Consider the following 27,279-nt stretch of genomic DNA (forward strand, 5'->3'; position numbering starts at 1 on the left):
ATCAACACGTTCAAAGTTTCAATTAGCAAAAAAACATGGCTAGGTATAAACACACCATTGAGTGGAAAATGGCTTGGGACTTTGAACCGTAAGGTGTTTATGTGGGGTTTGTTTTGCGTACAGTAATTCGTCTTGACTGGTGCTGGAACTGTGAAATATTTGACTGGGCCTTTAAAAGAGGCACAATGGTAACTTGATGCGTTTACATGCCTGCTAAATAATGCTTGTTGAAATGTGCATTCAGATGTTTTATAAATTCAGAAGGAGGCAAGAAAAATCGGAAAGTAATTGTGTGCTGTGGGAGTGAACCCCATACAGTAACTTGTGTGATATAATTGTATGAAGAGCATTTTTCTGTCATATTTTACAACCCAAGATCATAAGAGATAAGAAACTGTTTTGTTCGAAGAAAATGAAGGTTGTTTTAGAATTTTACTATGATAGACGTTACCCTTTTCTAAGGGATCGGATAACTCAATCTGTTATCGTTTTTCATTGTTCGGTGCTCAAGTCACAATATTTTGTCTTGCCTGAGCATTCATCGTCTGGGCAGGGTCAGTATACAGTATCTCCAAATAAAAAATGCTTTTGCTGTTCCATTAACCGAAACAAAATAACAGTCCCAACCCCAACACTTTGCCCTAAACAGATTTGGCAAAGCTCACACTCTCACTTAAGCAAGTTCCCTGATAAATGATAATAGCAAGAGTAAAGTCTGGATAGGTCAGTACAGATTATTGTGACAAGGCTACTCAAACTAAAAGACAACCTAGAACAATTAGTTTGATAAGCAGGGGAATTAGTTATCTTGCAGGACGCCAGTTGGCCATTGCTCAAAATAAACAGCTCACACCGGATAGAGACACTTGGAGCTCTCAACATTTTGCCTCTCCGCATTGCACGAGTGCGATAATCAGGGAAAGTGAAAGGGTACAGTTCTGATAATATGTTTGGCAGGGAAGAAGTTAATACAGGCTTTACCAACATGTGCGTTGAATTTGAAGTCAGAGAGTCTAGCTGAAAATGTCTGTTTTGCATGATGCATCAAAACTATAAATGTCTGCTATGGTGATGAGAGATAAATTCTGTGGGAGACTGATAATCTGGAACTCAATGAAAATGCAGATTTTGCAATGGACAAAAGTGATGGAAAGTTTTGAATCAAATCACTTATTTCAAACCACGTTTATGCGCACATTTGAGCATTCCAATATTTCAATTTTGTTTTCATGTTACAATTTAATAGTTTCTGTAGAGGATATTGAAAAGGCCAAATCAAAAACAGAGAAGTCATATAAAGACAGCTGTATATTTCTTTACTTCACATTAATATTAAAGTGATAGTTCACCCAAAAATGAAAATTCGGCCATCATTTACTCACCCACGTGTCATTTTTAAACCTTTATGACTTTCTTTCTTCTGCAGAACACAAAGATATTTGGAAGAATGTTAACTGGCACCCATTCACTTGCATTAGTCCATACAATAGAAGTGAATGGTGCCAGCGCTGTCCAGTTACCAACTTTCTTCAAAATATCTTCTTTTGGGTTCTGCGTACGAAAGAAAATCATAAAGGATTGAAATGATAAGAGCGTGAGTAGATGATGACAGGTTTTCTTTATTTTTGTGGGTGAAATATCACTTTAAGCTATATACAAAAACAGCAAATAGATTTTTGTGATTTTGTTACATAGCTGAATTTAAACGAAATGGTTGGGAAACCTGATTTAAAGGTCCTATAAAATGCTTAACCATTTAAAAAATGAAGAACACGTGTTTGAGGAGATATTTCTGAGAGGTCATGCTGTGAAATTATATTTATCAGACAGATATTCTGAACCAAGGCATTTATTAAAGGTGAGCCCTTCATGTTGCCTGAACATGCCTGAACATGGATAACTTTAGTGTTGTTGGTGATATCCTCTTTTGCTTCAAAATGTTTACTGCCAGTAGAATGCAGTGATTTGTGATCCTTACTTCTCATTCAAATGCATCTAGCCTCACATTTAACAGTTAAGGGAGTCAAAGTCATACTGAGATAATGATAAGGGCACGACTCCTCAAGGATGACACTTACTTACTTCCATTGTATAGACATAAAACCACTAAGAGATTTGTCCAAAATATATTTTGTGTTCCACAGAAAAAAGTCTTTAAATGCCGGTTTTGAATGAAATGAGGGTAAATAAATGCATTTTGGGGTGATCTATCCCTTTCATGTCACGATTTGGTAAGGGAGAACCCAAGCGCAGGCAGCAGGGATGAAGGGGTTAACGAATAGACTTTAATAACTAATAAAACAGGAACAAAATATAAACACCCTCGATGGGGAAAACACTACTAAACAAGATACCAACTGAAAACTAAACACTCAACAAGACTAGCAAACACTCAATAGGATTGTCAGGAAACATGAACAGTCCAGACAGGGCCGGATACATGAACACGTACAACCAACGAGCACAAGACAATAGACAAGAGGGTATTGTATAGGGAGACTAACAAAGGAGATAACGATGGGCAGGTGTGGGTAATGCGACACAGGAGGAGAGCTATACTAGAAACGAGAGGGGCAGGGCCAAATGACGAGACAGGAGAGAACGCATATTATGTCCTGATTGACCATAATATGTTCCTCTCCACATAAAACATGTGGGTCTGTCATGATTCTGCCCCTAGACCAGAAAATCAAGACAAGAACAGGCAGAATCATGACATTTCATGCACACTCACTTAAGCACATACCCTTACTTACATAGCCTCACATGCCCATATATCACAATATAACAATTAAATGTAGTATTCAAATATTTCCTTTGGGCTTTTAACAAATGTTAGCACTAGAAAGACAGAAAGATCTTTCAATCACATTGGCTGCTTTCTTCGAGAGCTCACGCCAGAAAGATTTTATTCCATGTGGAGAAGCAGAGTATGTCTGAGACGTCAGTCGTTTTTTAGATGAATGGCCTTTGTGTTTAAGTCCAAGTCCAAAACATATGGAATTGGACAAACAGATCATTGTAGCTAATGGATGCTCTCTGCATCTTTAAAAATATGGGTCTCTGCGGTAAGATAAATGGCAGAGATCCTCATGCATGTCATATTCCTTCCGTCAACCTAAAAGCCTGTTTTCTTCCCAATGTAAATTTCTGGTGATGGTTTTTATAATCATCTGTGAATCAGATTACATCCTTCTGTCTGTGAGGATGTAATAAAAAAGGTTCAGGAATAGGGTATTTTTTTGCCTCGGTAGTTTGAAAACTGACAGTGTACCAGGTTTTAGAGATGCTAATAACAGGTTAGATTTTACTTTTACTGTATTTTGTTTGTTTCTTCACTCCTTTGTTTAATTGGAACAGAAGTATTTTAACATCCAAAAAAAACAATGTTTTCTGGTAGAGAAATGTCTGCCTGTCAACAAAAGCTGAATGATGTAGAGGTAAACACATCAGTATCCCACAGACACGAGCCATCAATCGTTTCTCATCAAAGATGGACCCAAGCCGCATACAGTTAGTGTTTTATTTCCAGAGGACTCAGACCTCAGAGATTGATTGTCCAACAAAGACTCCAGCACCATCAGCAACATATCAGCACATCACAATATTACACAAAAGACATCAGTGTGGTCAGAGTCGGTGGATGTCAGACATGAGTTCAATCCGTCTTGTATGTGATAAATATTACAGGACGTCAGAGGCCGTTTGTGGAACAACTATGTAGGGTTTGTGTTTTGTGAGAGAGAGAGAGATTGAAGTGATTATTCTATTCACATTGGACAGGGCCGGGACCTAGTCATCATGCTATTGTCTTGTGTCATCCGAGTTGGGAAATGTGGTTTGGTTAGGGGTGTGTCATGTAAAGGAAATGGCTAGATCATTAAGCTTGCAACACAAAGGTCATGGGGTCAGTATGTAAAGATCACACATTTTAAAGGTCCAGTGTATGAAATTTAGTAGCATCTAGCGGTGAGGTTGCAAATTGCAACCAACGGCTCACTCCACCCCCCCTTTTGCACTACGGTGGCTGACACAGAAATATGATGTCATCACATTTTTACTTCTTTGCCGAAGGAGATAATGTATTTACGAAATGCGCTCTGTTGAGCAGTTTGTCCGTTTTGGGCTACTGTAGAAACAACATGGTGAATTCTATGTAAGGGGACATGTGGTGTATGTAGATAGAAATAGCTCACTTTAAAGTAATAAAAATATAAACCTTCATTATGTAAGGTCTTTATACACCCCTGAAGACATAGTTATGTATATTATATTGCTGTCTTTTAGTAGATCTACCAAAAAATTTAACATTGGACCAAGTCACTTTAGGTAAAAAGATCAGTGTAATATACAAGCTGCATATTCTTTATATACTATATTTGTTGAAAAAAAGTCATGGCCTTTTAAAGTTAGGAAAAAATATAATAGACCCTTTATATTCCTTGCCTTTTTCCTAGTGTGCCAGGATAATTTGAAGTCACGGTGTGAATACTTTACATCATTACATAAAATGGGTGAAAAGTGACAGTTATTGCCTTAGAGCTTAGAGGCAAGCGACTGGGTGCTGCTTTCTCAGCAGGAGTGATTTCTCAATCCCTACGAGCCTACAATGCCGTCAAAACCTTGAGAATTTTTTTACAGCAATCCGTATATTCGCAACCTTCCAATGACGGTCTCCATCAAACGTGGACATCCATGGAACAACATACGAAAATTGACCAATCGTGTGCTTCTGCTCAGAAAAACAGCCTCCCATCCTATGAGGCAATGTTGTAGGAAATATGAGAATGTGTTTGGGTTCCTGCCACTGCTTTACTGTCCTTGAGAAATCACCCTTTTTTCTATCTTCACCTCTCTTTCTTTTTGTTCACCCTGATGCTCAATGAAATATGTGAGGTGGAGCAGCAATTCTCTATTCGGAGTTGAGCTGACAGTCTGGTGTAGAAAAGCAGCCATGACTCTTTCTAAAAGAGAACATATTCAAGAGTCTCTCAAGCAGGGAATTTAAAATACTATGAGATTTCTGAGGTGAATAATGTCACAGTCAAGGAGTGAGAATATGGCGAATGTTTGTTAAAGTGCCAATTTCACACACATTCATACCAAAGTTTGACTTGTTCTGTAGGAGTGTTGTATTGGAAAGTAAATGTCTGTTTTGGCAATCATACCTGGAAATCACTCAAGTGCTTTGAGCAGAGTTGTTTCAAAAGCAATTAAGATTTTAATCTTTACCATCGATGTGAAACAATGGCCCTCCCAGCAAACCTTTATCTACAACAATCCATAAACTAACAAAAGGTTTTGTTTACTATACAGTATAGAGGTTTAGAGAAAAGTAGATGACTTTATAACCTCAACATCTCGTAATGATGAAGTATCAGCATGTGAGAAGTTTTCAAGGAGCTCGCGTATCGAAGGTTTAACATATATTCACGTTAGAAGTGCATACACACACTCTCTTCGGTCTCGTCTGCTTTATTGATTGTTATTGATTTCATGCCCTACAACTGCTCCCTCTTGATTTGATCCCTTACTTAATGCCCCGTGTTTTCTGTCTTGTGCTGTTTCGTTTAGTTTCATGTGGTGAGTTCCTGTTTGAGTTTAGTGCAGTTTAGGCCAGTTATTTGTACCTAATGGCAATGTTTATCTTTAGTCTTGTCCAATCCAGTGTAGTCCGTGCTCCTGTCACTCTGCCATTTTTTACCTTGTCCTTTGTATTTTACCCCCTCGTGTGTTTTTGATTTGTCTTTTGTTAATAAATCGTTAACCCCCCACCCGCTGTCTGCGTCTAGGTCCTCTGTCCTTGAGTCACACCTCACACATAACAGATTTTAAGAAAATGGCCGCCAATGCTCTTGAATTTAAGTCAGTCAAGTTCTGCGTCACATGATCTAACCAAATTGTGCAAAATTTGTCAAATTGACTAATAACCAGATTCATGCGACTTTACTAAAAAAGACTGTGTTTACTCATTCCTTTAAGCAAACCGCAATCTCAACATATTTTGTAACATTTAGGCCTAAAGCAAGAAATTAATGAATGTGCAAAACTGAGTAAAATCAGCCTATTATATTGAGCCATATTTACTTTGGCCATGAATCATTTTGTACAATGTAGATTATTTCTGATAACACTCAAAAGAAAGTGAGAAGAACCGATACTTGGCTAAGTCTCTCTAATTTCGACTTCAGGCTCGATGTCAATGTACCATGCGGTTTCTTTAAATGTGACCGAACTATAGGACCCATTCAACAAATTGTTTATTTAAAAAAATGAACATACAACAAAATAAAAAAAATCACTATATTGTATTAAATCATAAAACATTATATATTATTAGACACTAGCCAAACAAACCGGAATTTAACTGGAGGTCAAGCTTGCGCACGTCCGATGAAACGGTCTTTACAGTACATAAGGTAGAATATCATATAGAAATGGGGGTGGCTAGAATGCTCTCCAGTTCTTGGATTCTTGCATTTACGTAGTTCAGTGTTACAGAGTGCGGTGTTATGGTGATATAAGTTAGCACAATAGGAAATGACTTGACCTGGAATGCAAGTGCTGGAATGCAGGAGTCCAAACTAATTCCTCTTTGTGCTACTTCATATAAGTAGAAAGGAGAGAGTCTCTGACACATCCCTGTTTACCTCCGCCTCCTTCCTGAATGTTTTTCTTTTGTACGCATGAGAATTGTTGACATGCGCCTGAGAGTGATAGATTACGAGACGCGAACAACTTGATGGAGTGTGTAGAACCGGATGGGGATGCAGGTCACTGCAAGAGATTAGACTTGTTAAACAAAGGACTTTATGTAGAGTTTAAACAACAAATTCTGGGAGTCCATTGTCTTTTGAAATGCATTATGCATCTGTTTTGTAGGCTTTTAGTGTGATTAGAAAAGGGCGTCTTGATGGAAGAATGACGGGAGTGGGTGATGCTGAGTTTGATATTGTTTTAGAGCTGCTAAATGTATTGTACTATAAGACGTTAGCGATTGAATTTTTTTCTCCGGGTTGCTTTTATCTGCTAAATTTAATTAGATCAAATTATTTTGGGTATAAGGTTTTTTTAATGATCACAGGAGGCTTTTTGGTCAGCCAGGAATAAAATTTTAGCTAGAATAACGAGAATATAACAAGGCATTAACAGCTGGACAGGAATTCACACTGTTAACATTAAGAGATGGCTCTAAAATAAAAGGCAAAACATGAACGTATCATTCCTATTGCCGATTATTATAATGATGGGAAAAGAGTTGATTTAGTTTTTTTAAATTAGGTTCAGGGCAAATTTTCACAGTAAAGTATTCCTTTTCGCTGTTATTTTTTTCTAACCTGTTTCAGTTTGAATAGTCCTTTTCCAATAGTTGACTTTAAAAAAAACTAAAATGGAGAGCGCTCAACAGGGGTAATGTGAGAATAAGCCTGCTAATTTTAAAGATTCGATTTTCATTCATGAGCCCAGAGCGTCTCTGCACGCTCGCTTAAAATTGAAAGGCTTCAGGCACTGTTCAAATCGCTGAGTTCATAGATATTGTTTATTAAAAAGTAAGTAGGGTTCAAGTGTGCTGCACATTTAGAAGAACATGGAAAATGTACATTTAGGGGCCTGGTTTTTAATGCAGCCAGAAATGAAAAGCAATGTTTGAAGCCCTCCAGTACTTTACGTCAAAGTGATATACTTTGTTAATGGGCCAATGTTGGGGATTGGGAATGTATTTGTCAATGGGTCTGATATGTTGCAAACGGGGTGTTCAGTTTCACTCCCGTGAAGTGACATTTATGTTTAGTCTCGGTGTATCATATTTTTAAACAATTTAAATAGCTGTCATTCTTAGTGTTTGAAGCAGGCCCAAGTGAAATGTTACTTGCAGAAAACAAAATTTGGCAACATCTGTCAAATGCTAAAATCTGTATATTCTCGCCCCTCTTTGTTAATACAATATTCTTGCCTGGCTTTCTAATGGTTTAGCTACTCGAAAGGGTTTTTACCATCTGTATATCAATTCCACAGATTTCCACCAAAATCCGGAAATTCAAAGAGTCTGCAGAATCCATCTGGGCCTAGCTAGAACCGACAGACTGTGTATAATTCCATAGTACCTTGGTTAAGGTCAGAGAAGAAATGTAAATTTTCTTGAAATACAGTTTTGCTGATGAACAGGATGTATAGCCTTTTTTGTATGATACAGAGTACAGTCAACCTTAAAGATAAATATGATGTTTCTTCATGTTTTGTCCTTTCTAACACACTCCCAGAAACATTGCACTTCCTCACTTAATCTGGAAAGGAAAGATCCAATTTGTACATAAATGTTCTGCTCATTTAACGTCCGTTGTTTCTGAACAATGCTTGCCGTGGGAATAAGGAATATGTGGATGACTTTGAGGGTTAAGGTCAAAGCTTCTCAGCTTAGCCCCCCAGAAAGTTCAGATAATTGTGCTTTAAGGTCAAAATGTGACCCTATGAGTAATTTAAGGGTCATATCATAACCGGAATTCAACTTCTGATCTCAAGTTCATGTCATTGTGCTCTAGTGAGCCATGAATGCTTTTAAGAAGATAAAAAAAATATTAGGGACCTTGAATGTGCAGTAACAGAATATAGGTTTAACCCAACTTAATGATTGTATCACCAAAAAAATTCCACATAACGTTGCTTTCTGATGTCATGAAACTACAAACTTGTTTTAAACAAAAGCTTTCAAAAAATTACCTTGATCCTGCAGATGTTTGTTGACCGTCTGCAGAAAAAAAGGCAGTTTTTGAAGATATTGAAGAGCTCTTTGTTTTGTAACCATCTGCTTTACAGATGACCTAATGCAGATCTAACAGAAGAATGGCAGTGAGTTTTGTTTGCGCACCACATATTCATTAGCATTTCTCAACATGTGTGACAAAACCTTGAGATTTACAGAACAGCATGATACATACCAAGAACGATCTGATCTTTTGAATACTCTTCTTAAAATTCAGGCTGTTGGAAGGAAAGTCCTTGAAAGAGATGTTGTAATTAAAAGCAAAGTTTTAGGCTTCATGCAAAACGTATTACATTTTCTGTAACGTGTCCTTGCACCTTTCACCATTCATTTGTAGCGTCAACGTTAAATGTTCCTAATATTTGTTATAGAGAAACTTGTACAAACATCTGACAGTCATTCAACTGCTCTGAATCATCACTCAAGCTCTCCTGCTTTTATAGTGTCATAAAATGACATCCATTGAATTCAGAGCGCAACCTATTACCCATGCACAAATAAACATTTCCAAATACATGATTTGAGAGTCATAAAAAAGGGCTTCAATCACATTTATCGCTTTGAAAGTTAAACAGGAAAGCAGGGAAGTTTTTCTAGTTGATTGCTGGGAGATCCTTTTGTTTTCTCTCTGGGTTGTTTTTGTTGTAATGCTGTACAGGCTGATTTGAGACCGTTTATAGTGTTTTTCTCTGAATTATACATCTAAAGCCATGAAGGGTTTTGGTGACCCATTGTTGATGCCTCATCTGACTTTGACATTAAAAATCTAGAATGTCTGATGCTCCATGCATCATTACTTTTGAGTTTACAGCCCAGACGGAATCTCCAGGTTTTTTGCACTGTGTAAGATAGTAAGTGAATTTAAACATGGTGTTAAAGAATGTTAAAATACTCTGGTTTTGCCAGCTGCAAGCATAATCAAATCAGCCAAAATATTGAATAATTGAACACACAAGAGATGGATGATTTGAAGAACGTTTTAATTGACAGGCGTCGTGATTTCTGAGGACATCTAAAGAACTTTCTTCTGAGTTCAGCAGGGACAGATTTCATGTGGATTTGATGTATTTGAACAACTTTGTTTGTATGTTGTAGTGGTTTTAATATTAAGGTATCAAGCAGGCGTTCCAATCTCCTTTCTCTGTTTACCGGTGTGTCTGTCCACTGATTAGCTACGTATAACTTAAGGCGCTATTGTGTGAGATGTTTAGAACAGATGGACATTTATCACAAAGTTCAGGAGTTCAGCTGGTACAGCAGCCGGTGACCTCAGTCAAGCGCTCCAGGAGGCCCGGAGCGCCCGAGAGCCTCTTGTGTCACTGCCGAAGTGATTTTATAATCAGATCTTTTCAGATGTTTGGTACTTCAAAGCACATTCATAGATTATGAGAGTGTCTGGTTGTATTTACTCGGTTTTAAGGGTCACATCTAAGCAAGCCCATTTTATGACATCCTCGCAGGCTGGCAGGAAATAACCGGCTTGAAAAGACGTTTGAGGAATTTAGGGAAAAGAGTTATCAAGCCCCCTTTACATTTCTTTACCCTCTGTGCTCATAAGTAATTGGTTATAATCATATAAAATGCATTTGGCTGATACACAGCATGTCGGTGCAAAGCTGAATTTTTGAGAATGTATTTCTATGGTGTTCATGCCACGCTGGTTTTGTAAGCTTAATTAGATTCAGTGCATCATTCTCGCTGAGGGATGAATTATTCAAAATTACAAGAGTTTCAAATGAGTCATTACTGAATTCTTGTTTTGTACTATATCATGAATCCTACAATTTGTTCAAAAGATCAGGCAGAAAGGCTCCTTGAATTTACTTTGAATTGCTTATCGAAATTGGTCCTGAATTTGGTACTTGTTAAAGATTTAAAGGCTGACTCGGTTCATAACGACACATGTGATGATGTACTGTACATACCAGGATTGTTTGTTTTATTGTCCCATTTCGCATCAGTTTTCTTTTTCTCTGTACAAAGTACTGCAGGCAAGGTCTTTTATGGCTTTTCTATAAATCCAAGTTGGGCTTCATCGCAGGCTTGCGTTCTATCAATGCTAATATTTCTGTCAGCCTGACTTTCTGGTTAGAAAAGCGTTTGCTGTAATCTCCCTTCCGTCTGGATTATAAAAACATTGTGTCAGATGTTTCACAGAATGCTTACTGTGTTGTTGGCTTCAGGTTCGATAGAAAGATGTTGTGCGGCTGGACAGAAATGGGCAGAGGAGAATCAGCATTGCAACTTTATGCCTGTGATATCAGAAGACATCAGCTCTGTGTGCAGGTAAGCTGGTTAACCTTTTCAATGCATTTGTATTTTGTAAACAATTCCTTTAAATACTTTAAATAAACAAACAGCATGAACTTCCCAGCGTTCAGTGAATGCAGTCTGTGATTTCTCGACCCTGTGTAATGCAATTGAGATGGGAAAGGTTTCTCCGATTGGTCAAATGCATCCAATCATTTAAAAGGCTTTGCAAACCGTTTATTCTAACTGAATTAGATTCAAGAAAGTGTGTTTTAGTATTGCATATGACATGTTTTAACATGTGTATTTCTTCTGTTTTATGCAAGTGTTCTCCAGAAGCAATGCTGTTCAGGTGCTCTGAGGGAGAGCAGGTGTCAGGCTGGCGTAAATGCAGCGAAAGCTGGACAGGTGTGTGAGGAAGGAAACAGCTCACCCTGCGGAGACGACTCTCATAAGGTACAACTCTTAGCCAAAAGAAAACTGAGACATTCATTATCTAAGTGACAAGTTATGAAGTACCAATACAGAAGAAAACAAGTTGCATTGACCAGTGGTGTGTTCTGATAGGGTTTGTGGATAGCAGAGGCTCAACAATGCTTAAATACAAATAAAGGCATGCAAATAACTTTATAACTGTGCAAAGTAAGGATTGAAACTAGGTTTTTCTTTTCAAAGGGATCTAAAGACATTTATGAAGTGATTAATTTGTATGAATTTTTATAGTCTTATAAGTTTCAGTACGATTTGTTTTGGAGTGTTACAGTGTCCGTTTTTTTACAGTGATTTACAATATTCCCAATATCTCAGTGGTGTTGTTATATAATGTAAACGTTAGTCTTTCGATACGGTTTATTTTGTTTACAATTCTTAACCATTTGAACCTTTTTGGAAGGTTAACGTGAAACCAATTATGTTCTCTTTTATTTATCGACCTATTTTATTAGTATTCTACCCAAAATACAATCTATGAAGAGTCAAACTCTAATAAATATAAAATGTTAAATAAATACAATAAAAATAGACTAATTCAAATGGACATCCTACATTTTTTTGACATATTATAATATATATAATTAATTATACAAATAAATATGTTATACAAATATTAACCAGAAGTGCTGCTAGCCCCGTGTTTACATCTTGCAAAGTGGTCTATATACTGCACATACTTTTATTAGATAAATATTTCAAATAGCAATGTTTGCTTTTTGTTTACATTCGTACAATAAACAATTTGGATTTTGGCACTGTGTTGAGTCACCATGCCTATGTAACATCTGAGAACCACTTCATCAGGCCTTTTACTCACAAGTGCAAGACATGTGCTTAATTAACTGAAATGATTTACTCTTGTGAACAATGTAATACAACACAGCTGCAAACTTCCGCACTGAATGTATTTCCATCTCCGTCTGGTTGTTTGACTTATAGGACTGCTGCAGCTGCTGCGCTTTGGGTCTGCGTTTGCACAGGGCAGGCAAAGATTGTAATGCGCATCGGTACCTTAGCTACCCGTGTGGACACGTGTTCCTCGCGTGCTGCGAGGATGGAGAGGAGGGACTTTCTCCCCCCACGTTGAAGAAAAAAGAGAGGCCGGAGCCGACTGCTACTCCTAAGAGAGGTAAAAGACATGTGCACACACAAACTCTCAAACATGCCACACATTCATATTTCTTGAATTTATTTGGAAAAAATTCACATTCTGTCACTGTTTACTCACTGTCATGTTCAAAGGGTGTTATTCATACAGCCTCATGTTCCCAGCCCGTATGCTGTTGTTTTTTTAGCCTTTTCCAAAAAATAAGCTATAAAAGATGTCCGTGTGATTCATAAGCTGTCTTCTGAAGCATTTTTAAAGTGAGAATTAGAGGTTTGAGGGTGTTTTCAGTTTTTTGAAGCTTGACCATCACTTCTGTTCAAAATCTTTGAAGCTATTCTCAAAAAAAGGTTGAGTAAACATTGAAAGAATTCTAGGTCTTTTATGCTACCAAGAATCTTGCTTTTACAGCAGTATGTACCCGTGGTATGCAATATTAAACTTGTAGTATATGGAAGATCTCCAGTGGTTGAGGTACGGGGTGAGTGAGAGTTCATATTTTATTTCGACGAGCAGATCTAGACCGGCCGTCATGCCAAATAAGTGTTGCGATGGAAACACACCATCGGATGTTAAACCACATTATGTCCTGGGTCGTCTCCAGTCAATTCGCTTTAAATTAATGTTCGAGTTATCCCTTCATCACACTGACATGAGTTTACATCTACCAATGAACATCAGAGCAGAAGTCACAACTCTTTGTCATTTGCTTGTTTGTTTTTGAAGCCTGGATCATTTTTGGAATCATCTGAAGTCCTTGGCTGTGCCTTGGCTTTCAGTTTCACATTCGAGTTCGTCACACTGCTGGCTGAGGCCTTGACATTGATGGATCAGAGGAAAGAAAGATGCCCAGAGCTGATTGGTCAGGTGTCACGTTACCGTGCGTAATAACGCACAAAGATGCTGGCAAGCTGGCCTGAATCAGAAGCAGATGGCAGTGCAGGCTGTTGCCTTATGACCATGCCAGCAAACTTTCCTTCTGTCTCAAAGGTTTCAGCTGACTAATTTAGCTAATTTTGCAGGGATTTGCATGGAAACATTGCTGTGTTGTTGGATTTCTGTTACGTCTGTGCATTATGTTATATTGTTTAAACTGGGAGGAGGCTTAGAAATGGATATTGTAGTGAATGCCAATTGGAGCAATTGTAACAATTTTTACATTTTGAGATTGTTTTGTTGTTTATTTATGCCCAGTGCTGCTGTCTGAATGCTGTTGTTTTAAATTCTATAAAGTGTATTTATGTTGTTGGTTAAAGGATGAAATTAAAGGGATAGTTCACCCAAAATTGAAAATTCTGTCATCATTTGTGATGCGATCTGGGAAAACCTGTCGGATGTCGCGCTGGGACGTTTTCGGGAACATACATTTTTTTATTGAAATGACATTTTTTGTCAAAATTTGGCTTTCACACAATTATTATTCTATAACCTTTTGTCTATCATGTCTTAAAATATCGTGATAAGGTACTTATTTATTGCTGAAAAATAGCGATTTATTGTGGCTAGCTTGCCAACAAAAATAACTCATAACTTTCCCTTTCCCCAGTTCATCTGTCAAAGTAAACCACATAATGAAGAATGAAGGCATATCAATGCACATTTCCCACCAGTCCTGTATAAACTACAGCATGCAAAGTTTCTTATACAACATTATCGTGAGATGGTGAAGCTCACCGTCTGGAGCACCGGGAGTTATCTTCGGTCCACTGCACATGCGAGCCGCCTCCGAAACACGATCGCAAAACATACAGGGGATGATCAAACGTTCAGACACTATGCCCAAGATAAACAAAGTAAAACTTGTTTCACTACTTAGTCCTTGTTCTTCGTAATGTTTGCTAGTGTCCTTGTGTAGTGATAGGGCTCATAGCGCTCCTGATTGAGCTCTCGTTCTTTAAGTGTGCCCAGCACCGTTTTCCTTACTTTCGTTTAATTCAAATGGTTTTATAAAGTATTTTTATGGACTTCAAGACTAGGAAATGTTTTTTTATTCAATTGTTATCAGTTATTACCACTGTAAAGTGACTTTTACTTGTGATACTTGACTGTTGTGCTTTGATTTGCATCACCTAACTTTAAACCAACTTTCTCCAAATTTCGTTCCTGAAATCATCATAGCGCCATAAAAAAAGAAAAAAGCTTTGGACAGGGTCTGAACCCAGCTTTCATATGGTGTCAAAATTGTGTTGGGTTTTCCCAGATGGCATCACATTTACTCAACCTCTTGTATGACTTACTTTCTTTCGCAATACACACAAATCTTGAAGAATATTGGTAACCGAACAATTGTGGTACCCATTCACTTCTACTGTGTAGACACAAAACCAATGCAAGTCAATAGGTACTGCCGTTGTTTGCTTACTAACGTTCTTTAAAATATATTATTTTGTTTTGTGCAGAAGAAAGAAAGTCATACAAGTTAGGGTCAGTAATTGACAGAAGTAAAATTTTTGGGTGAACTATCCCATTAATGAAGGATGCGAGTGTGTTACTGGTATACTATACAGGTCGTTGTTGTGATTACATTTTATCATGGCTGTAAGGTGAGGGGCAATAGTAACGATAGTTAGGAAATAAAAAAGAATTTACCTATTGAAAGACCATTCGATCATCAATTGATGAAAAATTGATGAAGAATCATTAACACATCTCTTGTGGTTTGTAGTGATTTGGCTTATTTCAGATAAGGTATAATTCCAAGTCGTCTGCTTTAAATATACATTATTCATGACAGCTGAAGCATTAAAACCAAAAAGGTCAAATCCTTTCAGTAATAATATGTTTTAAAGCAGTGATATTATATAGATAATATATTTTTTCCTAGTTGTACTCTTTTATTAAATTAAGTATTATGATCTTTTTATTATTAAGTCCACTAATGAGACAGTTATGTATGCTGGATATCGCCGCTGTCCTTCCGAAACCTCGGATGTCCAAATACGTTATTTTCAGGAAATAGAAAAAAAGCACTGTGCACAAGTTCACAAGCACTTTTTAATAACTTTTATTGATTAGATATTTGCAAAACCCAGTGACAAACATAAAGGGTGACCTAACATGATTTATAGCAACAAGCTAAAAATTCATGAAATAAGGAGCATAATATGCAGACACAGGGTTTTAGAAGGACAGCAGCAATGTTTCTTTTAGCAAACTTTTGAAGGTAGATCTGCACTGTATTAGTCTGTGAAAAAATATATATTATTTTACAATTGGTCCCAGTGTCCCCTGCGTAATAAAATGGAGGTTATGTTGATAATAGCTGAATAAACTTTTTAAGAGTTTGGCTTTCAATCTTTTACCCTGCCTGGCAGAGTGCCATATCGTTCTAATGGCAGACGTTCATTGCTCAGCTCCCACTGTTATTAGCCAAGCCCAAGTCAATGAACCGGGGTCCTTCGCCCTTTTAAATGAGACATACAACCCAGACTTTACCTCTTGCCATCTCTCAACAAGCACATCATTGGCCCGAAGCCTTGCTTCATCTAAAGTGCCTACCTGATATCCTGAGGCAAGGTGAGATTAGTTATAGCTGTGTCAATATATTAGGACTGGTCTCATATCCGTGCACAGACAGATTATAGCCCCCTTAAAATAGTTCCAATTAAATTGCCTCCATTTCAGGACACTATCCTTAACTGCGTGTGCTCTCTCTCTGTAGCATTAAATGTTTAAGCGATTGGAAAATGGTAATTATTTTCGTGAGGGATGCTTTCTCAAGCCCCCTGCCATCTCACACCCATACCGTGATTAATTATAACGGAAATGTTTAATCTCTCTCACCCCTTCATAGCATCTACATTCAGTTAATGACTGTGAGAAATATTTACTTTACGCCAGTTTGCGGTGTAAGGTGAAGCTGAGCCTGTTTATTTTGTTTAACCAGACGTTAATTGCCAAGTCATTGGAGCTTCTTGCCAAATTGGTGCGCGATGTTGGAAAGAGTGCTCATTTACTCTATCAGTTGCTTTCTGGGCGACTATGGGTTTGGGATTGATTAAATGTGATTGGCAGATGGAGAATATTGAGGGCGGGGCAGGGACAGCTGGTGGAGGTGGAATGGCAGGTGTTGTCTGCAATGTAGATTTAATAGATGTAAAGTTTATAAGGGAGCAGTTGTCGGTCTGGTTGACATCTGGATTACCCTTGAAGTAATGAGAACATTCATTAGAGACACTTTGATGTTCATAGAAGTAATATTGAGAAAAGCTAGATTAAAAAACAATAAATAGAATATTAACCCTATTAACTTGAAAACTTAGCAAAATGCACTTTTAAGCTCTAACGTTAACAAACAATTGGCATCTAATTTAATAATTATAATCTAATAACTTCATCTATTGTTCAATAATCATTGGTTTAGAAACCAATGTAAGAGATTAGATAATTAACATCTTTAATGTTTGGCAGGATATTTCTTATCATTTTATTATTATTATTATTATTTGCAGATATAGTTTAGTGTAAACAACAGTATTGTTGTCAGATATTACCAGTCTGTGAAAAACTCAAAGGTTAGTGTACTGCACCCGATATGCAGGAAGCCGTTTTAATGTTTGCCAAAATCTTCGCAGATTTAAATTTACAACATCTCTTTCACAGTGTCAGACAGTCAGTTCCCAAAGCAAGCGCTGTCTGTTGGAGAAGTGGATCCTGCTGCAAATTCACTGGAGGATTTAGAGCATGAAGACAGGTGCCAGAGGTTTGGGGCAAACTGCCATCATGCCTGCATCAATACTCACGAATCCTACCTGTGTGTCTGCCACCCTGGATACACGCTCCTGCAGGACGCACGCACCTGTGTGCCAGGTAATATCACACGGCTGTAATAACTCTTTGTATACAGAACAAAACTTGCGTGTTTGATTCATAAATTGGGAATAGATTATCTTTTTCATTCAGTCAGGTACACCCTAAATCTCTATTCTGTAGAAAGGCTGTTTTAAACCGGAAGGATTTTCCTATAGATGTAAGAAACTGTATGAAGATTCGTTTTAAGATTTTTTCTTAAATTAAAATCCATGCACAAGAAGGTTTATGTTATCCTGATTCTGCCGATGTCTCTGCATATGTAAGCCTCATCGTTATTCACAACAAAACACTCACTATCAGCCCTGCATTACTCAATGAAATTCATCTTCTTACTGCCTAACATCATATCTACATTATGTGCATGACCTGAATTTAAAATCACCTCATTCTTTATACTGGGAGTTTGTAATGCATTTAGGTACGTGCTTATACATAAAACTGAGGATGTTTTCACGATGAGTCAGTGAATCATCCCATTATAATAGCACAGAGCGCAGTCACAACTATCTAATATTAATCATAAATTAAAGAAATAGTCAAATGTATTCAAGCCTTACACGGCTCTTTCGCACACAAAGACAGTATATAGCACCTTACTTTAAAAATAATATAATGGTTTGCATTTATATTAATACATTTTGGGTTGATAATATTTGTATGCAGCTCTAGAGAGAACAATGGACATCATTTCTGACGTGGACAGACTATCATTGTTTTGTCCGATTCACTGCAAGTAGTACTTTATTGTGCTTGGTTTTATAACCAAAACCATTACGTCCTGGTGGTATTCATTGTCATAACGTGTCAGTACAATATTGTTTTTGTCTTCCATGTTAATATAGAAGCGTTGAGCGTAAATGTATTGTTTATGCTCCAGTCTCATGATTCAGACACTATAGTAACTTCTCTATCTGAATCCTCCGAATGAATTTGTCGACAAATTTATTGGTGAACTTGAATAGCCCTTACTATAATGATCATAATGAGATGTAACTAATTTTTCTTTCACAGAGAACCAGGAGGAAGACAACAGAGTTAGTGAGGAAGACCAGGTGGTGACTGTACCTCCGGCACAACAGGAAACCTCTACTGAGACCCCCGTCTTACATAATCCATGTGCAGGTATGTAATGTTAAACAAAGAACTGAATTTCTATTCCTTTTAACACACACAGTCATTGTATACATCATCAAGGCACAGCTATCCTAATATAACACAACACATTCTACATAACACAACCCTCAACATTCTTAGCATTTAAATAAAGACTATACTCTATTTCCCGAAACACTCCTATTCTTCCAAATATCCAACACAACTGCCAAATCACATCTCTACAACCGCACTCAACATCTCAACTTCAGCCAAAGCAGCAAAAATCCACACATCCCATATCATCTCTCCAATCCAGGTCTTCTGTCTCCAATCCAGATCCTACCTGTTCAGAGTTGGAGTGAATTTCTGGCTGGCCGGATATTGCTGTCTTAGCTTACATTCATAACAGTATAACGTGCACATGTTTTTGAGGTCGGAGAGACTCAAAGTCATTCCTGTAAAAGTCTATTGGTCATGTCTTGGCAACCTGAGATGTTTTGGAGTCCACATAATGTTATTAGATGACCTGTTAGACTTGTAGAACTAAATTCCAGATATTGTCACCTTGCAGTAATATTCAAGCGTGCTATAAGTATATTTATTTTAAATCAAATTGGAAAGTAAACATTCAGTCAACGTTAACTTATCAGAAATAAACTTGAAATTACATTGTAGTACATTGTAGTGCCTATACTTCATCTTTGGAGATATACTTAAGTATTGTGAGGTGTACTAAGTATACTTGGCTTGTAAAATACTTATTGCATAAAAACACATGTAAACAAATCTAGTGGTTTTGCAAGTACTCAATATTTCCAAGTTTACTTTCATAAATTAAAAAGTATTAAAATAGTAAACTATAAGAATTCCTATACGTTTATTTGTAGTATCGTAACCTAGTTGTGTACTCGAAGTTTACAACGTTTAGAAGTAAAGTTTACACATTTAAAGCATACAGGTGTACTTTTATAAACAAAAATGGAGGGCAATTTAGCCCCATGTATTCTTTAAAAAAGTACTTAGATGACACTACATAAAATATACTTTAAATATATACTTAAGCTTTACTTGAGAAATTGGGGATGAATGGGGATACTTTGTTACATTATGTTCTCAAGGTTTAATCTACATGTGGTGAGAATGGATGGATGTTTAAAGACTTAAAAATGTCCTGTCTGGGACACTGTCGCGTCTCTGGTGCCTCAGTTTAGGCTAAAGAGGGTTAAAATACTTCTGGGTAAGTCATCAAGTCATGCTGAAAATTTATTTTTATACTGCTTAGCTATGATGGTTTGGCTGAGCATTTATTTCTAGGCCATTTTATTTAAGCAAACCGTTTAGACAAGTAGCAGTTATTACAGTTTTTCTCAATTGTTCACACACATTTTCTGAAAGCATGCCTCATATTCTCAGAACTCTACACACAAATCAAAAAACACAAACACAATGGGCAAAACCCCTTAATTCTCCTGCAAAATGAAACTTCACATTCAAAACAATGTTCTTTCTTCTCAAAATGGTATTTTGTTTTCAAATGACACACACAAACCATCATATGAATAAACATTTATAAGAACCAGTTGAACACTGATGTGCTCTTTATAAAACACTATAATGAATGTAAAACACTTCTCCATTCATCATAATGACTTTGCTCTTTATATGGTTCAGTGTTACACTTACTACAGACAGTACATAAGTGTGTTGTAAAATATTTTTTATATATATATATATAATATTTTTTTATAGTCAGAACACACAAATACACGATAACAAATATATTTTATTTTTCCAACAAAAACAATGTACAGTGTACATCCCAACCAACGCAAAGTGGCACATACAGTGGTGTACATACAAAACAACAGAAGAATTGACTGTATACAGTTACAGTAAAAAACGATGCTGCATCTTCTCTTGGGTTTGGGTCTGACCACAGCACCTCATCCACATCACAAGCAATGTTTTTCAGTCCAGTCATGAAAAGCATCAGCTGTTATATCTCCACATGTGTCTTCCATAGCTTGGAGAAGGTGTATAGGCGTTTGTGACAGGTGTTTACACATGTGAGGAGTCAGTGTTCATATTTGAATGGCAGTGTGTTCCTTGTGAAAACAAGAGATTTTTCTGGCCGAAAATTGTGCCAAATGCAGAGAATTGTGTGTAGTGTTTTGAAAAAAGTGTGTTTTAGATCTGCAATGTGAGTGTAATGCAGGAATTGCGCTTGTAGTTTAGCAGAATTGGTTCAGGTGGTTGGTGCATGAGTTACATGTTGTGGTCATTGTGTCTCAAGTACCAATATTTGTGTGTAAACAATCGAGAAAAACTGTATTATAATGTTTATTATTAATATTATTTAAGTGTGTAAGTACCACCCAGGTGACACAGTTGCACATCTCCAATGTGCACTAACTGCTGTACCGCGCATCAGATTTATTTTGTTGACGCTGTGTTATTCAAAACTGTCTTCGTTTTCCGAATCATCTTGCCACTTGCTATTACATTTGTCACATTGTATTCTAGTCTTTCCATAAGCATCATTAAATAGCTGGTAGTCGTGCTAGCGCACTGAAATCTTATAACCAGAAAGTGTGGTAGATGCATTAACCGTTAAGCTGTGTTTTTCACGACAGGTAATGGACCCTGTGCTCAGCGCTGTTCTGCGGTCAGAGGTCTAGCGCATTGCTCCTGTTTCCCTGGATACTTCCTGATGGTTGACGGATACACCTGTGAAGGTAAAGTGAAACGTTTTTCCATCAACCCCATTGAGTTTTAAATAAGCAAAACACTAAACGTTTCCTTCTCAACATATTGCAAACTTACCAAATTAAGTCTTACCTTATTTCCTTCAGTTTCACTGATCCGCGACAAATTATTCTCCTTCAGCGCCAACTATAATACTAAACAGTGACCTTAGCTTTGAGTTCGACACCATCCTCTGTCTTGCAATTCATCTTCCTGTCCGATCTGACACTTTTACCATGTGTTTATTTACTATACTGATGGAGTTGCGTGCACATATATCTCAAGGTCTCTCCGTTCCACATCCTGAATTTACCATGAAGGCTGGCATTAAAATCTCAATGCACAGCTGTTATCGACTATAAACAGATCCAGAAACGCTGTATTTCACTGGTGCCAGCGTAACTGCGTGGATTTCTGTATGTAATTTATACCACCTGACTGAATAAGCTGTCTTTCCTTTAACAGGAAAGGTTGATGTCTACGTTGTTTAATAGCTGAAATTTTTACAACGATTCTCCATTATGACTGCGGCGACGGCAATCGCAAACTGCCTACTAGTCGACGTGAATGATAGGTTTTATGCCTGTTTTAGGTTTGCCTTGCGTCAGGAGACATGCACTGTAAATGTGTCTTTATCTCTGCATTTGAGGACAGTTTAAGGGAAGCTATCACCGAAATGGGTTCAGGCGAACTGCCGGCTTTAACTGTTGAATTATCTCTGAGTTTATTTCATTCTTTGTCTGTCCGTCTTCAAAGTGCTCCCATATGCTGAAATGCGGGTGGTCAAAGACCTTGATTTCATCTTGGCAGAAACAAAATAAAGCTTGTCTGACTTGGCTTGTGCAGCCAAGATTTTTAGTCACACTGTGAAGGAAACTGAATTGGGGATTTGTTTTAATGAAATATTTTAGTATTAACTTTCATTCAATGTATGCAACACATTACCCTTTCCGAGTGCACGTTCGAAACACGAGGCAGTTTGCGTACAGCATATACTTTAAACTGTATACAGCCTTTCGTCCTCCTCAGTTTTTCCAGCATCTGTTTCTCTTCATAGGCCATATTCACGTGGTAAACATTAAGTGTTATAGTTTCATAAAGCCGGGCCTGCGTGCAATTTCGCCAAGGAGAAAACCCACTTTGAAACAACAATAAAATGGTTGATTGATTGAGAGCAAACCAAACTATTAAAAACAAAACCTAATCTGATCTCGCACCTCGTAAAACGCTAATGTGGCTTTATGGCGGCTGCTGTGTTCGTCACAGGGGTGTGTGTGTTTGCGAAATGAGTGAATGAGAGAGAGACACTTTCTCCTTTAAAAGAGGTGTGTGTACACCAGGAGGGCTCATACCGGTGGTGGGCGCCGCTCGGAGGGATGTGTGATGAGGGCTTTATTCACAACCAGAATAGAGATTGTGTGGGTAATGTGGACATTACAGGGCAATTTCACATAAATGGAAAAATGGTCAATCGCCTCGTGCCACATGCAAATGAAAATTGCAGCGTTAATGAAGTTACTCAGCGCTGTGTAAGAATATGTATTACAAATATCACAGAAGTCTCTTAGTATTCACAAACATGTACTGTATATACAGTTATGTGTGTGTGTCTCAATAAACCAAAGCTTGATCATCATCCACTCGTCTCAATTTCACTGAACACAGCAGCAATACTTAACTTCCACAGACCATAATCCTCAGCGTTCCCGCACCCAGTCATGAAACATCACGATAGGGCTCTCTCACTCCCCATGGTCTCAAGTCTGCAAACATACATTATTCATAAGAATGCGTGTCCTCTAATGCATTTCAGAGTACCACATTTTGAAGGCAATTCACCATATTGTTTTGATAAAGCAAATGTTTTGAATAAGTGCCTCCGCTCGTGTATACTGATGAGGCGGCTTGTTGACGCTTTAGTGCCGTATCAGTGACAAAAAAGAGTATGCGATGCTTTCTGCATACCTCCTCGAGCAAAACAAAGTTTACACGAAGCTAAGAACTATAAAAAACGAGAGATACAAATATTTCCTTTAATCTCACTACATGAGGAACTGAACAAAAATGTAGCTTTAAGGGCAACTGGAAATGACCAGAAGCTCCACAACTGTCTGCTAAGGGAGGAAATTCAGATTTGAGAGAGAAATAATCTCACGACAGGCTCTTCAGACGAGTCTTGTCCTCCTGTGCAAAGCTGCTATGCAGGGAACAGATGCTGTTATTTCAGATGAACAAGCATTGGAAAGACTCATTAATTGAGTGTTTGTGTAGTCATTATGTTTATGCAGTATTTTATCGTAATACTTTCTCTGAATATAATAGTTTGCTTTTCAAGTTAAATACATGTTAAATACAGTCATGTGTTTAAGCCCAAAACCTAACGTCGCTGTCGTGAAAGCTATGAAGCATCGAATGTTCAGCAACCGAAAATATTCGGCAGAAAATAGCAAAATCCCTAATAACTTGTAATATGATCAAGCAGCAACCAGCACAGAGCGAGAGAGAGAGAAAGAGAGACTCGGGCCCGGTTTATACAGCAAACGCAGTGTGTGGAGTATTTTAAAGCATGGAACTTGCCGTTCCGGAGTAAATTTCTCAATGAAAGCGTCTTTAACGGTTGAAATGGTTGTCAGTCAGAATTGCCTGCATGGACGTTTTTCTCTTTAATCGTTTTGCAGTGTAGCCTATAATTATCCAGCAGTTTTCGTTTATTCATATTTTTAGCTTATAATGTTGAATGACACTTTTAAATGAAGTGTTTGTTGTAGGGCTACAGAGTAGCTACAGTACATTCTTTCAGCGGTCAGTTATTGGCCTAATAAAGGCTATTCGAGGGCTACATTTGTTGTTTTAATTTAGCCTACTTGTTTCGCTCAATTTTATTTGAAGTTATATTGTATTATATTGAAAAGCGAGACTAAATATAAAAAGCAAATTTTGACCATTACGTTTGTGCAATAGTGAAAAGATGGGCTAAATAAATAGAAGAAATGCGAAAAAAACATGTTCGGTATTCGCTCTTCGGCCAGGTGTTTCATTTTTTTCCCGCTTCGGCCAAGAATTTTCATTACGTTGCATCCCTAGCGAAAGCAAATTGTACTTAAAAGTAGGACTCGTTACAAATCTATACGAATTTGCCACCTTGTAAAATGTTTATGAATTCCTGTGAGATTGTGATTTCAGTTTCCTAATCCTCAGCACTATTATTTTGCGGCATTGGTGGAGTATTTTCTTCTTTAAATGCAAATCTTGTCTATGATTACCCAAACTGGCGTGTACTTTTAAACAACTTGCCCAGAATCATTGTTCTCTCTGTGGTGTCTCCAGCCGTTGTGAAGAACAAATAAGCCAACACATGGGCTTTTCTCTAGAGTTCTATATTATTTTGGCAGAAACATGACAGATTAAATCCTGTTTTTAGCCCACAAATCAACCGTTGTCTAAATTTGAAGTCATTATCCATTCTCTGGGCTTGTTTCTGTCCTGTTTACACTTTAACATCGTCCAGAGTTCTTGCTAATAATAAATCTGGCCATCTTGACTCTTCCCTGTAGTGACAGAACTTAAATAAACATCTGCCTCGTTTATCCTGCTTGCCATTAAAATGTGACTTGTATCTGCACTTGATGATGTCCAAATGCATTGTAACCAGCAACAAAGATGCTTCAGAAATGGAGATCACCACCATTACTTCATAATTACAGATGTTTGTGAATGCAACGATCTGTTCATGTACCTCATGTCACCTGCACATTTACTTTACAGATTTGAACGAGTGTGTGACGAACACACACACCTGCCAGGCGGATGAGCGGTGCGTGAACACAATCGGATCGTTTATGTGCGAGAGGCGGATCTTGTGTTCAAGAGGCTACCAGGAAAGAAACGGAGTGTGTGAAGGTGGGTGGACTTGTAACAAATATTTGTAAATAATATCTGCAAGTGCAACGTAATGTTTAGGAAATGTGAAGCTTATGAATATGAGTCGAAAGGGGAAGTCCTAAAGTGGGTTCTGTATACAAATGTGTTTATCCAGTGCGATCTCACATGAATGTGTGTAATTTACGACGCTGCTAATTTGTATGAATTTGTACAATCATATTCTTCCATTCTAGTACAGATTGCTTTTGCACCAGTGACGTTACGGTTGGGGAGGGGCTTCGGTATTGCTTTTTTTCTAATAATTGTACGGCTTTGTACAATTCACATGGTAACAAAAAAAAATACGAATCAGGTTGGCTGATCATGCAAGCAAAAAACCTTGAAACTCCATGGCAAGGAACTAAAATTGAATAAATGGAGAAAAAAACCTCGGGAGAAACCAGTCTCAACCATTCTTCTCTGGCGCATTACAGATGCCATCAGTGACTTCAGACTAAATGTTTCTGATTATCAAGCAGTAAATGTGCACATTTGTTATGGTTAACAGGGAGAACCTATTAGTAGTAATGTATTGAATTTATATTTGTTTGTATATATTTGTAAAACTGTTAAGGTATGATTTTGTTGTGAACAACAGAGAAATATTTAGGCAGGGATAATAATGTAACTGAGTGCTGCTTTATACCTTCAAACTGCTGCCATAGAAAAAAAGTGTAATACTGTTTAGCCCTAAAATCTTGACAAGCAGTCCAATTTTGCTCTTGGTTCAGTTCAAAGTCTTGTTTTAAATCTTGATCAGTCTTGATGTGAGTTGGCCTTTAGACGTTGCAAAACAATATGCCATTTACCTTGATTAGGGTCCTTAACACATGCTGTGCGGTGTCTGCGTGAACTTGCCTCAGTGTGCGAGCAAATCAGCAGAAACATGGCACAAATTCAACATCCCCCATCCTCAGTAACAGCTATCAGACATCTCAGTGATGCATGTAGTCAGAATCAATAACAAATAGCCTCCCACCCTTTTTAAAGTCTCACACACACACACACACACACACACACACACACACACACACACACACACACACACTACTCTGCTGACCTGAGATCATTGTCTTCATCATTTAAAAACATCACAGTCAGCAAAGAACCAGTAATGACATAAATCTGTGCGGCACAATGTAATTTTTTTCACAGGCCTTTGCAGGCCACAGCTGATGGCTTTAGGCTTTCACTTACTAACATCTAAAGCATCCAGCGTGCTGTTCTTACACAAAGCAGATGCGTAGACACATCTAGCCATTTCAAATCGCTTTTGAGCGCTGAGAAAACTCTCTGTCTCTGATTCTTGTCAGGACTCGGTCTAGTGCATGCTTCCCGCTCCGATGCTGGAGGATTTGGAACGGCTTCCGAAAACCTGACAACAAAATCCTAGAGTGGCTATGTTGTTAACTTGGGTTATGGTGTTAATCAGTTTGGGTTACACGCGGTTTTAACTTTATGTGAAATATGAAATCAGTTTGCTTTACCTGTGATTGCAAACATGCAGTTAGAAGTGAAGTTGACTGTGGAGGAAGACGCTGGGGTTGATGATGTGAGATCAGCTGCTTTAAATTGCGAGCATGTCTTCTCAGCCTGTTATTGAGCCACAGTGCCACCTGCTGTGAAGTTATAACCTGTAATTGAGGACTGTTGTGATCTCTGTCCAAACCCATTTCTCCCAACAAACATCTCAGATGAGGCTGATCTGCTCATTATACTTACACGCTTGCCAAATTTGGTGAATATAAAAGGAATGAAAATCATTTATTTGACATTTAGTGCGCTTCATATCAGCATCGATCTCAATAGCTAAAACAATCCTCTATGCAGGTACCAGTCAGGGTAGCTTCTGGCTGTCTGGTCTCTTGTCTTGTTTTGACATGGTGCGCTTTTCTCTTTTAGACATCGATGAGTGTGTAGTGCGTACTCATAACTGTGGGACGGGCTTCGAATGCCAGAATACCGATGGCTCCTTTATGTGCAACCCAAAGCAACGCTGTCTCACGGGCTTCACTCAGGACTCACATGGCAACTGCCTTGGTAAGACAGCAATCTTGAATCACTTAGTGCCCCCTAGTGGGGGGTCGCATTCAAATTA

The 27,279-nt window shown here is 37.8% G+C and overlaps 1 protein-coding gene across 2 annotated transcripts in view; it reads left to right on the forward strand.

The window, feature by feature from the left end:
* The window catches only part of fbln2 (fibulin 2), a 39,784-nt gene that overhangs the window by 4,010 nt on the left and 8,495 nt on the right, over window positions 1-27,279 (forward strand). Inside the window, exons 3-10 of one of the 2 annotated variants that reach the window (XM_079483908.1) lie at window positions 10,945-11,047; window positions 11,338-11,467; window positions 12,443-12,632; window positions 17,211-17,417; window positions 18,432-18,542; window positions 21,149-21,250; window positions 25,026-25,160; window positions 27,084-27,221. In XM_079483908.1, the coding sequence (XP_079340034.1) occupies window positions 10,945-11,047; window positions 11,338-11,467; window positions 12,443-12,632; window positions 17,211-17,417; window positions 18,432-18,542; window positions 21,149-21,250; window positions 25,026-25,160; window positions 27,084-27,221 (1,116 nt within the window). The remainder of the gene's footprint in view (window positions 1-10,944; window positions 11,048-11,337; window positions 11,468-12,442; window positions 12,633-17,210; window positions 17,418-18,431; window positions 18,543-21,148; window positions 21,251-25,025; window positions 25,161-27,083; window positions 27,222-27,279) is intronic. The other variant, XM_079483909.1, reaches the window with a different exon arrangement.

Source organism: Barbatula barbatula, assembly GCF_947034865.1.
Source record: "Barbatula barbatula genome assembly, chromosome: 20".
Taxonomy (NCBI): Eukaryota; Metazoa; Chordata; class Actinopteri; order Cypriniformes; family Nemacheilidae; genus Barbatula; species Barbatula barbatula.